The 15,860-nt window shown below is 52.8% G+C and overlaps 1 protein-coding gene across 1 annotated transcript; it reads right to left on the bottom strand.

Moving 5' to 3' along the window:
• Positions 1-1,645: 1,645 nt before the first annotated feature.
• On the bottom strand, positions 1,646-5,724 carry LOC136464608 (homeobox-leucine zipper protein ROC8-like). The gene is made up of 10 exons (XM_066463559.1): positions 5,203-5,724; positions 4,978-5,095; positions 4,661-4,846; positions 4,079-4,552; positions 3,843-3,941; positions 3,497-3,712; positions 3,178-3,364; positions 2,809-3,071; positions 2,573-2,662; positions 1,646-2,367 (listed from the first exon to the last, which is right to left on the bottom strand). The coding sequence occupies exons 1-10, from the start codon at positions 5,301-5,303 to the stop codon at positions 1,978-1,980; spliced, it is 2,124 nt and encodes a 707-aa protein (XP_066319656.1). The 5' UTR covers positions 5,304-5,724; the 3' UTR covers positions 1,646-1,977.
• Between the last annotated feature and the right edge of the window lie 10,136 nt (positions 5,725-15,860).

Here is a 15,860-nt window from a genome sequence, read left to right as displayed (position 1 = left end):
CGGAGACCAGCACCTAGCACGGACGGAGCAGGACCAGGAGAATACGGCGACAGACGAGCGAGACGACGGGGCGGGTGCGTGCGTGCCCCTCATCGCATGTTGCAAAATGAATGAGCCGCGATATGCCTGGGACGGAGAACACGCACGCACACATACACAGGCCATTCCCGGCCGGCCGGCATTGATGAAGCTAGACGACCTAGCCAACAACGATTCCAGCTCCCGGACGCGGAAAAAATGGGATCGATAATGACAAATTAGCTAGGGCGCTCTCTGCTCGATCGATCGACGACGCTGTCGCAACAGCATGGCAAATTGATTGCGCCATTCAATACCGGTGCATCGCCGTGCTTACACGTGTTGGCAAATAAACCCAAGGCGCGTGCATGCATGGCCCGCCTGAATCGAGAGCGACGCACTGATGCGCGGCGCCGGAGAGGCCGGACCGGACCCCAGCAGCAATTCTAAGCCAAGGGCGCGTCAGAAGGTGACACTCGTGATCTGATAGGTCCTTTTTTAGTAGTCGCAAAAGTTGTGAAGTCGGTGAGTTTCTTCTACCTTGTCTTGTAGAGAGCCGTGGAGTCGGGACAGTGATCAGTCCGAATTACCTGCAAGGTGCAGCAAGCAACCAGTGCATCGATGGGCTGCAACAACTGCGAGGGTGCGTGGCTGTGGGGAACGCTAGCTAGGTAGTACTAATATGGGCCGGCTCATCTCGTCGTCGCCCTCCGCTGTAGGCTGTAGCGTCTCTTAATTCTGGCAGGGGAATGGCAACCACCCGTATTAATAGAGAGCAATTGCAAGGGCCGGGCCGGGGAGGAGGCGACGCGAGCGTATGCATGCATCGCAACGTCGCGATTCAATTCAATGGCGGCCCCTACTGACAGCCTGCGCCCCGCAGGCAGCCTCTTAATTCTCCACCCTGAACAGCACGTACACCCTCATTTTGCATCGCATCGCGGACAGATCGATAATACTCCTACATTACATGCATGCAGTGCACTGATGAGGTGTTAGGTGTACACCCCCAGCCAGCCAGCCAGCAGAGTACCGCTGGCAGGAGGACTCTAGTAGTGCACACATCACAAAAGCCTCTGTTCACAAATCGACAACCGGCTAGCTCTTATACAACCGCAATCATGACAGATTTCACGAGCCAGATAATATTGAAGGCCTTAACTGAAGCAGGGAGCGAGAGAGGAAAGAATGAAAAGGAACAATCAAAGCAGTGACAGTGATATTTGCCTTAATTATCTTTACTAAAAAAATAGAGAATTAATGATCATTGAAGGCTTAACACCATTAATTAGACAGAAGTCAATACCCGAACCATTCATCATCCTCTGCTGCAAACTGCTACAAACTACAGAATGGGAGACTGCAAATGGGTGGCAAAAACTATGGATGGAGAGGTGGGGAGAGAGAGACACACACAGAAAAGAGGTAATGGAATTAATTAAACAACCGAGCGTGACGGCAGCAAGAGGAATGAGACGAGCATGGTGCGTTCTTGACTCCTCCGTTTCATGCAAAGCCTCGCGAGCAAGCAAGCTTCAAATCCTGTAACAGGGACGGGACACCTAGAGCAAGAGGAAAAGTTATCATGCATGCATGAGTGGCAGAGGTAGAGGGAAGGAGAGAGAGAGAGAGAGAGAGAGAGAGAGCTGAATAATGATCATGCATGGGTGATCGGACGGCGCAGCAACAGCGGCAGGTGAACCCCAAGCGGGCGGCACCATGGCAGCAGCCCGCCTCCTTGAATGGGCAGCATTGAAGCCCCCCAACCAACCAAGAACTCCGACGCGAACCAACGCCTTGAAGGGAATTCACTCCTCGCAGCAGCCAGCAGCAGGAAAGCCGCAGGCGGCCGGCCGGGGGCGAGGAGAGGAGACCTACGCGTGCATGCAGCCCGGCAGCATGCATGCATATGCACACACGCATCAATTCCATGGATCCATCGGCCGGGCCGGGGCTCCATCAATGGCTGGCGCAATTCAAGGCCGCCTTAATTTGCTCCACAGTGGTGCTGATGAGGCTGTTGACCGTCGCCACCGACTCGGCGTTCAGTTTCGACGACGGCAGGCTGCTCACCAGGATCTGGAACGCCACCGTCACCAGCGACCCAGCCGCCGCCGGGGCGCCCAGCGGGCCCGCAGCGCTCGACGACGACGACGACGACGCGCCGGGCCGCCCGTCGGGCAGGATGGTGAAGCCGGACGGCAGGAGCGGGATCGCGGACGGGTCCTCGCCGCTCATCACCACGTTGGCCGCCGGGATGTCGATCGGCGCGTACACCACCAGCGAGCCCGACGCGTCGGTGCAGCTCTCCTGCAGGATCAGCATGCTGTTCTGGCTCGCGTTCAGGCCCTACACACACACACACATGTGCATTGCCGCCACATGGCATCTCATCAGACATAATAATGGTCAATGGAGAGTAGCGCCACATATAAAACACGTGCATCCGCGGATGGCATTCGTTGACACGTACGTACTAGTGCACGGCACTAGTTAGTTGTAGTAGCAAATTCAGTCAGATCAGATGCACGCGCGACGCGAATGCGATGCTTACTCTGAGCAAGGAGATGCAGTTTCCAGGGTGGGAGCCGTTGGGGATGCGCGACACCTCCTGCACCGGGTTGCCGTGCGACAGCACGTCCCACTGCAAGCGACAAAGTAAAGGAGCAGGAGACGTGAGCGCGGTGAAGGCACGCTAGCTAGAATGCGACCCGACGCCCCTGCGGAGTGCGGACAGAATGGAACAACAATCAGAAGAAGAATCCTCGACGACGTGGCGTCGCAGCGGACCTGGGAGCGCGTGTGCTCGTCGCGAACGAAGGCGAACACCCGGTCGCACGGGACCGGCAGCCAGATGGACGTGGCCGCGCTGAGCACCACGCCGCTGGGCTGCCCCGGGTGCGTGCTGCGGTGCACCATGACGCGGACGCCCACGTCGTTGGGCCCCGACAGCGTCGTCCACCGGTGGAGCTGCGACGCGCTCAGGCTCGCGAAGAAGCTGCTCACCATCCGCTGCGACAGCTTCATCATGCTCCGCTTCCCTTCCGGCGTCACTGCAGTTAGTAGCTTTTCATGAGATTTACGTCCAGGGCTAAGCCAACCGACAGACATACAGTACGAGTATATGCATGCCGGCCAATTCATCAGAAACACACACACCTCCTGCAGCTGCAATGTCCCGGTGCGGCATGCCGGCCGTGGCAAGGCACGCGCACCGCTCGCACGCCCTCTGCAGCGCGGCGAGCCACCGATGCGCCCCGAACGCGGCGCCGCTGAGGATGAGGTCGCGGTAGAGCAGGTGGATGGGAACCCTGTCCTCGATCTCCATGTGCTCGACCCAGGTCACCTGATGAACGAATACGCGCACGAAAATGTCACGCGAGCCACGACTCCGTACCATATTACGCGCACGTGCAGCGTCAACGCACATGAATGGCAAATGCAATCGCAAAGCAAAAATGCACTTTAACTACAGTACCTTGGAGGAGCCATCGGCCATATCGGCGATGAGGCAGCCCGATGGGAGGCGGCACGAGCGCGACGGCGGCGCGCCGAACCTTGCGTCGCGCTGCAGCAGGTCCACCGAGATGTCGGCGATCGCCCACAGCCCGTGCTCGATCTGCCGGCAGTAGCGGAGGAAGCAGAACTCGCGCGTCGGGACGACCGGCGACATCACGTGCAGCTCCTCGTACATCTGCATGCGCCGCGCGACACGCACGAATAGACACGCAGGCAGAATTAGTGGTGAGTGAGATCAAGAAGGCAGACGGCCCGTGCGAACGTGACAAGAGGGAGGGATGGATCGGAGGGATCAACTGCTCTACCAGAACCAAAGACTCGCTCCGCCCGGCCATGCCGTTCACGAGGACGTCGATCGTGCGCGCCTTGGACACGATGGCAGGGAAGAAGTCCATCCAGTTGCTCTGCGAGAACAGTGACAACAGTGCACGTCACGCTTACGACGTGGTAGGAGCGAACCGTAATAATGCTAGATATATTATCACGTAACGATTCTCAACAGCTATTAATCACAGCAGCCCGGAGCAGAAAATAAAGTTACCGAGTCCATGAACATGTCGACGAGGCCGATGGCGCTCATGAAGACGAGGCCCGAGTCGCGGGAGCCCTCGACGTGCACGTCGGGGCCGCGGAACGAGCCCCCGGGCTTGGCGAAGATGCTGTCGTACGTGTCGACGTTGAGCACCTCGCGCCCGTCGGGGCCGCCGCCCGCCGTCTTGACCCACAGGTGCTCGCCGGCCTGCGCCATCCTGATGAGCTCGTCCATGGCGCGCGTCGCCATCTCAGCCATCATGGGCCGGTCCATCTCCGACACCGTCATGGGGAGGTGGAACGGAGGGTACCCCGAGGAGCCGCCGCTGAGGAGGTCGAGGTCCAGCGACGGGCCCAGCGACGGGCTGCCGAGCCCGCCGACGGACAGGTCCAGTGACGACGACATGGACAGCGGCTGCACCGGCGGCAGCTGCGTGATGGGGCGACCCAGGTACTTGGACGTCAGGCTGGACACCCGGTCAAGCTGCACATCACATGAAACGCGCGTGCCACGTCGTCGCCGTGTGAAACGAGAGCGCGATAAAAATGAGGAGGGGCGCAAATGCGCAATGGAGAATGCGAAGCGGCTTGCCTCTTCCTTGAGCCGCGCGTTCTCCATGCGCAGCTTCTGCTCGTCGAAGTAGTCGTCGGTGACGGGCGGGCCGCCGCAGGTGGGGCAGATGACGTTCCGGAGCGCCTCCCGCATGGCGATGTTCTCGCACCGGATCTTGTCGTTCTCCGCGCGCAGGAAGCAGTTGTCCTGCCGCTCGTGCTGCGCCTGCAGTACGCCCCCATCCAGCGGCCAAACAAACAATCGACACCGAAATTAATGGCCGTCATCTCGAACAGGAACGCGAATCAAATAGAGGACCAACACCAAAGGAAGTAACAATGGCAAGTTTACTATACCTTCATCTGCGTCCGGCGGTTCTGGAACCAGAACTTGATCTGCCGGGGCTCCAGCCCCAGCTCCCGGCTCAGCTGCATCCGCTGGTTCTCGTCCGGGTGCGGGCACTCCTTGAACATCCTGCGCGCACGCACAGGCACAGACAAACGCCGCCGCCATTTGAGCAAAGCATCCAAAACGAACAGATACAGGCTAATCAACCAGTAGATAAGGAAAGGTGCACGTACGCCTCGAGCTGCTGAATCTGGCGCGGGGTGTGGCGGTGGTATCTCTTCTTGCGGCGCTGGGCGTCGGAGCCGCCGTCCATGACGTCGTCGCCGAAGTCCATCGCGGCGCGCGCACGCCTCGCCTCGGGCGGCCGCTTGCTTCGAGCGCAATCCGGGCAGGGAGGGCTGGCGGCTTGGACTTGGCAAGCTAGTGGACTAGCGGCGGTAGCGGGCGGCTGGTACTAGTACCACGAGGTCTAGCTATAGCTAGCTCCTCCTCCGAGGCGCTATATAGCCTCGCTGCTACGCAGGAAATAGCAGTGGTGGTGGTAGCGGAGGTACGCAGCAGTAATCTCGCTGGTCCTGACGAAGCAGCACACTACAGCTCAGGAGGGGATCGAAGGGAGGCGCTCTCTCTCGCCAGGAAGAAGAAAGAGAGAAATGAAGAGAAGTGGTGCAGTGGTATCGATCAGGCCTCCGCTTGTTCCACCTGGGCTGGCGCCATTAATTCCGTTCCACCCTTAACTCCCGCCCTTCCCTTCCCCCCTCTCGCTCGCTCTCTGATGATGAGAGTGGACTGAGACAGGCCGGGCGGCAGCAGGCAGGGTATGACCGGAGACCTCGCTCTCGCTCGCTCCCTGCCTCCCTGGGTTTGCGTTGCTGCGCTGCGCTTTTGCCTTTGCGCGTCGGAACGGAAGGGGGGGACGACGAGGGAGGAGCGGTAGGCGGGGCGGAGTAATAACCGATGCGAATTAAGAGCCGGAGGAGTATTTAAAAGGGCCCCACCACCTCGGTTCGAGGCCGGGCCTACTGCTGCTTTCTTGGGTTTGGGTGGGAACAGCTGGAGCCATTTAAGGCCCAAACGGGTCGGGCCTGTTGACTTTTCCTGCCACACCCGTAAGCAGACAAGTACGATTCCAGCCCGCTTCTACAGTTCGCGTATGGTGCTCCACAGTACTCGTAGGAGTGGTATTTCTGTGCTGGCTACGGCTCTTAGGCTTAGCCCAACCTGTCAGATGTGTTGCGTTCATATACTGGAGTACTCCGATATGATGATATATACTAGAGCTGACGTGCAGTTCCAGGATCCTGTGTCACGAGAAGTAGTCTGCACAAAAATGTTTTGCAGGACACCTGGAGTCAAACGTCCTATTTGTTTGTTGCTTTCAGGGAGGGTTTAGGCGTGTTGGGCTCGACTTGTTTCAGCTTATTCTCTCTCACAGAACACTATTGAATTAGCCAAAACCAGCCGGAACAAACTAGTGCACAGTACTTTTGTCTACCAGGCGAACACACCCCTTATCAGCCAACCAACCGTGTTTTCCTCTCACAACAAACCAGCACCAGCCGGACCTATCAGCTCAGAAACCAACCAGCGAACATGCCAAAAATTAAATCCAAGACACCCTCAAAACAGGAATTAATCACTGTCATAATTAATTTACTGATTTGAGCTTCCAATAAGTAAATTTATTGTTGTTATCTGGCCGATATCCAATCCTACTGTTCGCAAAAAAAAGATATCCAATCCTACTGAGATCCACGATTTTCTTTCAGCTGGATCATTTGAAATTACTATTTATTCTAGCAGATCTTTAATGGCAAATAAAAAAAAACATCGCGCAATGCAACGCCGGTTCCATTTCCTGAACCATGCCTTGTTGGGCGGATTCACAAACGGGCCGGATTCTTCTGCCTCGCCCAGATCCGGCGCTGCGCTGCATGCAACGCAAACGCAACCCTGGAAAGAGACGAACCGGCATTAAATCGTTGGTGGGATTCCCAAATGCGATAATGGTATCGGGATCGAAAACCAAAAGACCGAACTCAAGACTTCCTTCTACGGGGTTGGGCTGTCCGGCCGGCTGGGCTTGGCTCCATCCACCGATTCCATCCCATTCCCATACAAGTGCAGCGGCAGACCATACATGCAAACCGGCACATGTTGGCACTTCCATGGCCACACGCCCCGATTTGGCGCACGCTGCACGCGTGCATGGCAGAGCATGCAGTTCGTCGTCAAGCCAGGCCAGACACCAGTTCAAGGTCCAAACTTGGGTGCACCAACCCAAACCCATGCATGCATGCAGAATTCAGGTGCTTCGTTCCAGCCCTAAGATTCTGAAATCTCGGCCCTAGGCCATTAAAAAAATGTGTCTCGCACGATCACGATGCGCTTAAATACATGCGTTTAAACGAGTTCGTCGCTTGACCAGCTTTCTTCGGAGAGTCTGTTTCCTAAGCCAGAGGCACTTGCTTCTCGCTTTGCTCCCCATGCGGAGGCGTGCCGGATTTTGACGACGCTTCCCAGTGGTAATCCAGCAGTAGTAGAATCAGCCTCTTTTATGACCCCCTACTAGGAGGGAGTGACACTGAAACATCGGAGGTGAAGACCGATGTGATGTGCATTGACTTTGAACGGGAATGCATAAATATACACGTACGGCATGGCAAGCTCCGATCCATTGGCTTTGATTCAAAATAAAAAGGAGTAATCATATGCATGCATTGATATGAATATGATACGTGCGACCGGCAGGTAAATTCATGGAGTATTCAAGTGTTTGAATGTCCTTTTCAAGTTTTCATTTCCGGAGGTGTTCATGAATTGATAGATGGAAGCCGGAATGGATCAAGTTCCGTCGTCTCTTAATTGTTCTGCTGGCCTCAGGTGGGAGAAAGCTCATTTTTTCCAGAAAAGAGGGACGTCCTACAAAAGTGTAATACTACTAATGAAGTGTTTATTAATACTCCTCTCGGCCCCTCTCATTGCCTTTTTTTTAAGAGTTTTTAAATAGATTCCAAATTTATTAACCGTGATCGTTGGCAAGTGTCTCACACATGACGAGTAGAACAGGTGTAGTACTACTGGTGGTACTAGTGACGTCGATTGTGAAACAACAAAACTAGTGGTGGTTCCCTTTTTTATGCTGGCAGTTCATCAGTAGCCTACAGTCTTTTTCTTCAAGGCGCTTCATACACAATCTTCATCATACATGATGCCACGCTGCATGTAGTAGGAGTATTAAAACTTCTGAAGAGAGGGCAGCATGCAGGGAGACTGCGAGAGCGAGGCCAGGGAAAAAAAAAACGGGAGTAGTCGTTGCTGGTGAGGAAGATACTCTACATTGAATAGCTATTTCTGGTTTCCATTTACTCCCAATTCATAGCCCCTCTTAAATGTTCTTGCTCTCACATCCTGTGCATATCGATTGAATTCATTTGGCCGAGTGCTTGGTGGATGGATGTATTTATCACGAATCATATCTCGCTCTGATGTGTGCAGTCTTATGACGAATGAATGAAAATCGATCGTCAAGCTATTTTTAATTGATTGATTGATTTAGGACAATTCGTTCGCGCTTGGTTGGCTCTCGTTCACCAAAAATCGAGCGAGCGCGGCCATGCAATATGCATGCATGGGGGCGTGAAGGATTTGCAAGTAGTGGTGACGACGCTACACGCGAACGTTGGTGCATGGGGATGCATGGAGGCACAATAATTTTCTTGTCCATGTATATCACGGCCAATGCAAAAGACCCAAGGACGTCTACGACTGATTGCATTATGATTCGCTTCGTTGTTCCGATTCATTTCCAGGGCTCCCCCTCCCCGCGCCACCGGACCGGACAGTACCGCAGGAAAGGAACCCAACCCAACACAGCAAGGCATAAATAAATGACGAAACCCATCCATTGGCCTGACGTCGTCCTCTCCATTGGCAGTGGTATGCGCCTGGCAGTGGTACGCGCCAGCGCCACACACCAACACACGGTGGAGAATACGGACGGGCGGACGGGGCTGTCTCCGCGTCGCCGTCCCTAGCCCTGGGCATTCGGTATTATTGAACCGAACCGAACCGATTCCTCGGTTCTTCGGTACTTCGGTTACTAGGGGCATCGGTACCGATCGGTTCTTCTGAAGAATCGGTACCGACCGAATTCGGTTTCGGTTAGTTCGGTTCGGTTCCGGTTTCGACCGAACTAACCGAACCAAGGCGCAGTGCAGCGCAGGGACTCCTGCAGGCGGCCAGGCGCAGCGCAGGTTCCTCGGTTTTTTCGGTTCCACAGGTGGAGAACTAGACAGGAACGGGAGGCGGCTCGGGGAACTCTCGAGGAGAAGTAGACGAGGCTCGGTTCCTCGGTTTTTTTGTTAATCGAGGAGAGGAACGGAATTAACCGAACAAAGTTCGGTTCCTATGAAATGAGAACCGAGCAGGGAACCGAGACTTCAGTTCTCGGTAAATTCGGTTCGATTTTCGGTTCTCGATAAAATTTGGTCAGAGCTAGCCGTCACCCGCCCTCGCAAAGTCGCAAGGCCGCGCACGTACGTCCGCCTCGCCGTCACCACGCCTGAGGGAGGAGAGGACGGGAGCAGGACAGCCGCCGGGTGGGTGCCGTAGCGGTAGAAAACTTCTCGCCGGATCGTGGGGCGCGGGACTCCGGACTCGACCCGATCGATCGTACTTGGCCCCGCGCTCCGGCCGGTTCCTCCGCGCGCAGCCGTGCAGCGCGTGCCTTCCGCTCGCGCGGTCCGGGGGCTCGTTCGGTGGCCAAAAGGGCGCAAGCGGACGAACGGAACACAGGCGCTCTGTCTCCCTCTCGGCTTGGGTTGGGTGAGTGATACAGGGATCGGACGGACGGCTGCTGTCCTCCGCTACGCGTGTACGGTGCGTGTCTGGGTCGAGATGCGGCTGCTGCGGCACGGACGCATGGTGTGGTCAGGACTGCCGAGTGTTGACTCGTCACAGGATGGGCCCGCGCCTGATAATGGTCGACGCATGACGCCGTGGCCCACTGGCAGCTGGCGCGGGAGACGCGCTCGCGCCGCAGTGGGTGGGGCTGCAGAACAATATATGTGGTCGGGTGGGACGGGCCTGGGTTGCATCTGCGAACAGGCCCGGAGCCTTGGACCCTCGTGGGCCGAAGGAATTTTAGCCCAACTATATAGCTCGGCCTTCCTTCTTTATACGTTGGCTTAGCGCCTCCTGTTTCGTATAGGTCCAGCTTTATTGCTTCAGTTTTTTTTTTACCTTTGACTAGAAAAGCCGCTCTATCGATGAAGCTGAATCTGTTTCGTGGACTGTTTGATAAAACAGCTTCCCTGGCCTGTTGTAACGAGTAAAATACCCATAATACTCTTTCTTTTTTTTATCCATTTTTTTATTCCCTTTATTTTTATTCTCTCTCTCCACCTTATCTCTTCTCACCGCGCGTGGTAATCTTCCTCCTCTCCGGCCGCTCTACGTGCGACATGCACGAACCGTCCCTGGTCACCTTGGCCTTTGCTCCCGCACCGCCCCGGGCACGTCGGCCCCTCCTCCTGCGCGCGTCGCCCCGGCCACCTCGGCTTTGACGCGACGGCGACCCATCGCCTCTGCTCCCGCTCCGGTGCCGGCCCCGTGGCTCGACCACTCCACCCCCACACGTGGCGTTGGCCTGGGGCCGCCCATCTCCACGTTGGGACCCACCTCCGTCGGAAGAAGCTGGTTGAACCTGGTTTTTCCAGCTTCAACATCTACTTTTTTGCATGTGAAAGCACATATTCCGAAAATTATGAAGTAAAGATGTTTCATGGAAACCATTGGTTAGAGAAGTGGAAAAACAATTTTTGCGAAGTTGTGCCCAAATCTATACCAAACAGGCCCTTACTCTCCTTGAAGAGAAAGAGAACGGAATGGCATCACCGCGGGAGACACTCATATGCACCGACCGATCGGGACTGTGGACTGTGCTGACCAGTTCTAGACTCTCGTCTTTTTGGCCTAACAATCCCTGTCTACCATGTGAATAATCAAAGATACATCATGAAACATCTTGTTTTGTATCACATGAACATGCCTAAATACACAATGGAACATTTAATATAGAGGGTGGTTGGGACGGCTTTGCTCCACGTTTTTTAACCAAACGGTTTCAACTCCACACACTCTGTTCAAGAAAAAAGAGTGAAGTTGTGAGAGCTCTTAAAGAGGTGCTCCACGATTTCCAGTTTTTTTTTTGGAGCTACTCCTTAGTAGAATTTGTGGAGCAGACTTTGTGCAGTAGTTCTAGACACCCTCATATACAGTGCGAATTACATCTAAGCGGCCTTGCCCGCTGGTCTTACTGGACAGTGCTTAAACAAAGCTTCTGCTACCTAAAAAAATATTCTCAGTCCGAACCCGCCTCGAAACATTAATTTTCTTTGTTTTTACATTGTAAAATAGCGGGCAGCCCGGTCCGAAATGCGAGGCCCGAACCTGCCCACTAGACGTACGGCTCTGTGCCTCTATCGCAGGCGAGCACCGGGCGAGGAGGCGCGGCTAGCTGCCCACGAAATGGCGTTTGGGCCAGGAAGATTTAACTGGGCTAGGACCACCACAAGTAGATATTAGACGAAAGTGGGCCGGCTGTACATTATATTGGACAAGAAATAAAACGTACGTATGCCAAACAAAAACAATACAGACGTCCATTTGGTTCCACTCAAAAAAAAGAAGACGTCCATTTGGTACGTACCCCAAACTCGACTAACTGGGAACTAGCACACCAGAACTGTTGGGTCCATCATTGTTCAACCCAATAATAGCATAAATAAAACTATATATTTGCCAAGAAAACTACGCGAGCTCTATCGCGTATCCGTTGCGCCCACGGGCAGGCTCGTCACTAGGCAAGCGTGGACTGTGCGACTGCACCGGGCCCGACTTGCGAAGTCCCGCATGTTACGCATTCTCTCTCTTCTTTTCTACTTCGATCATCTCAAATTATAAATCATTCTAATTTTTTTTTTGAGACAAAGCATATCAAGTACTTACTCGGTACTTATGTGCTCAATACTTTCAAAATGATTATGTATTTTCTCCTTTACAACATATAACTAAGTGCCAATATGTTTGGCAGCACACTTGACTTGTTGTCTTATGAGTTAACTTACTTTAAATGGTTATTGTTGTTGTCACCATTGTTAATTCCGGGTACAAATTTCCTTAACCTCTTTTTACCTGTTCCTTAAGCCTCATGACAAGCTATACTATAGTATGCATCTCTGATGACACCATAACTGTTTCTTTAGAGCTTTTCCACAATAATATTTCAACTGTGAGTGTTAGCAACTGCTGTGGATTTCACTACACATCTCGCTAAGACTTAACTTTTGTACCCTCAACTATTTGAGAGTACTTATTCTTTCTTACTCAGCATGAGGCCTATGATACTTTACAAAATTGCAAGACATTCTCAACTCAATTCCAGTGATCTATATCTGAACTGGACTTCTGCTAAAATATATTGGATATATAAACTACGTCAGGGTAAGTTCTCACTTGTACTTATACACACATCAAGTTTTCAACAGCTAAAGTATATGGAACCATATTCTTTTGATCGATCTCATATCGGTTTCTGGAACACTTAAAGTTTTCAAATCTATTACCCTTGACTATAGGAGCAGGTGTAGATTTACTCGCATGCATACTTTACTGTAACACCCCTGGTGTTACGAGCTTGTTTAGCACTGTGATTTAGGCTTAAGAAAAATTTCCGAAATGATTTTCTTGGATTTTAAAATTTAACTTATATTTAAAAGTGTCACTTTTGGCGAAGTATAATGAACAACGGGTTAATTAGTTCCTAGATGTTTTATTTCTACGAGTTAGTATGACGTATGGACGAGTGCGTAAAAATGCCTGCTAGCAAATAAATAGCGAACAATTTATTCTATTAGATTAAGTAGGAGAAGCAACTTTTATAAATAAAATACAATCCATTAATAATAGAACGATATATATTTATAGCCTTGGTCTAGTGACATGCTTAAGTATAGGCTCGTTTTAGGCCCTATGTTAAGTTGATAACGTATCCGCGACAGCTGCCCGTCTGGCCGCTTCATAAATTTGCATGGTTGGTGTGAAACACGTTACAGACGTGAGATAGCGCATCAGCTTAGCAGTCTTCATTTACTTTTCCGGGCGCGGCTTCAGCGTACTCGCTTTGCTTTGCAATTATGCAACGTATCATCTCCCGTTGTGGCTCTGCACCCCGGCGCATCCGTTGCCTGCGCCCCTGTCTTCTCTCCCTCGCTTGCGTTGTGTCTAAAATTTTAATGGGAGCACGTGGCTCTACCGTGTCCACGCCTCATTGCTCCCTCTCCCTGCGCTCCTTCTTGTGCACGCCAAGGCCGAGCTGTTGTCTGTCTCTGCTTTGCTTGTTCTTGACTGTCTTGCTTGCCTCTGTAGCTGTGGTCTTATCCATGCCAACCAGCATGTCCTGTCGGCCATGCTGCGCCACGTGCGTCTCTACCCCATGCCCTGTTCTCGACGTCGCCGTGGCTCGCTGCCGCTGCTGCCTCGCACACTTGTGCACTCTTTTTCTCTCCCTTCTTTTTTCGGCTGCCGTGAGGAGGCGTCCCTGCTCCATGCCCGTAGTAGCCATAGTGTCTCGTCGTGGCCGCTGTCGGTCGGTCTGCTCTGACTTTATCTGGTGAGCTCGCTCTTAGCTCCTTGCTATCCCTCGCGTGCCAGCCTTTTTCTTTGCCTCGTCCGCTCCCCTCCACTGCTTGCCTCGCGCCGACGTCCCCGGTGTCCGCGGCACAGCCATGCCCTTGCTCATTAGCCCGTCCGTCTGCGCCGAGCCCGGCCACCGCCTCTATCGCTGCACCTGTCCGTCGTTGCCTGTTGCTACCCCCACGACCGCTCTAGACTGTTGCCACGCTCGTGTGCCCACAGCACTGCCCCTCCTTTCTCCTTCCCGCTGCCTCACGCGAGTACCCACCCATGACCGTGACCTGGTCGGCATCGACGCCTTGTCGAGCTGCCTCCTTCCTCCTTGTTCTAGAGCCGTGATTCGCACCCTCCAATGCGCCCCGCCATGGCTGTGTCCACCGATGCAGGTGTTGCCCTGCTGTACATCCACCGGGGGTCACGCGCCGCCGCGCCTAGAGCGCCGCCCATGTTGCCCGCACCGCTCCCCCTCCGCTGCTGCGGTCTCGCAGCACCACCGCCGTTCACCTCCCGTTCACCGGAGCCACGCGTAGCTTCGCCTGCCAATCCACTGCCGCATCCCACGACTGCCACGCGCGTGCGTGGCCAGGGTGCCATGGGCCGCCGTTGGCCATGCCGACGGCGCTAGCGTACATAGCCAGGTCCGCCGCTGCCCCCGCACGCCGCCCTGCGGCAACACCACCACCGGCGAGCTGCTCCTTTGGCCGGCGGATGGTCTTCCCTACCGCGCTCTGCTCTTGAGGAAGGGAAAAGTTGAGGAAGCACGAATAGACGTCTTTATCGGGTTTATTTTGTAAAAAACGCTAGACTCATAGGTTTACAAATAAGGGCGTGGTTAATTTCAGGTAAGCTGAAGGGCCCTTTCGCAAATGTGCCATCGCCTCCAGTGCCACACTAGGCCGCGCTCGTCTACGCGTGGGCTGGTCTACCGCGCTGGGCCGCTTGGGCAACGTTTCCGTGATGGGCTGCGCTCGCCACGCCTAGGCCGCGCGTCTGCATGGGCCGCCGGTCTCTGTTGGGCCACGCACGCCCGTCCCCGACTGAGCCGCCTACGACTGGTCCGCCATGCGTTCGTCGGGCTAGGCTGCCTTGGCCAATGGTCCAGGCCATTGGGCCGAAGTCGTTGCCTCCAGCCTTTTTGATTTATAGAGCGAATTCTAATTTAGCTTGTAAAGTAAATTTGTAAATTCAAGATAAAACTGTGTAGGTGTCCAAAAATTATAAAACCAATTTTGTTAGGCTCCTAAAATCATGATCTATCTATTAGCGTATTTCTTTCATCTAGTTTGAAGATGTTTCTAGGGTTGCTCTAATTAATTTAGAATACTTAATGTTGTAAAAATACAAACTTGTAGGAATTTCCGTGATAAATCGGTGATAGTGTTGTTTACAAAAATTTTATAGTAAATTACAAATATTATTAGCTGCTCACTGTAATTTTTGTAGCTTTGGAATACTTAGTTTGCTAGATAGACAATGATGCCCTATTTCGAATAATGATTAAATCGATAGAATGAAATAAAGAAATAACTTGGGTTTATATAACTAAAATAATTATTGGGAAATAACGTCTTATTCGATAACATGGATACATAGATTAGTACGATAGTTGTTAAAACTAGCTCATTAACTTGAAAGGCGTAAATCGTATTTTTCGAATCGCGGTTGCAGTTGATTAATTACGTCTTTGCATTTGCATAGCATTGCATATCATAATAGGGACGTCGATGGACCACGGAGTCATCGGGAGTCGCTGGAGAAATGGTGCTTTTGGAGATTGAGTCGCCATGATAAAAAGCTAACTTCTGATTATATTTTTACCCAGGCAAGTCCTGGTGCATAACCGCTACTTTCTGCACTTTAAATTATATTTGTGCATTAAGTTTTTAGGAGTTGAATAAAACCCACTTATATATATATATGTATATATATATGTATATATATATATATATCTTTATCCTGTGAGTCTTACTAGTATTACATGATCGTATAGAATGCTATGCTATAGGACTCCGATAGAAGTCGAGTGATTGCCTGCCACTCGTGAGAGATAGAAACAATATTACTGTATTATTATCACTTAGAAAATATAAATGGTAGAAAGGAAAAATGGTGATCAGGTAGGGATATGGTTTGGGTATTAGTGGGTGTAAGAGGTTGTGTCACCGCGGTCGTGGGGCATAGCTTGGTTACACTG

Source organism: Miscanthus floridulus, chromosome 7, assembly GCF_019320115.1.
Source record: "Miscanthus floridulus cultivar M001 chromosome 7, ASM1932011v1, whole genome shotgun sequence".
NCBI lineage: Eukaryota > Viridiplantae > Streptophyta > Magnoliopsida > Poales > Poaceae > Miscanthus > Miscanthus floridulus.
This window is presented reverse-complemented; position numbering and strand designations above follow the sequence as displayed.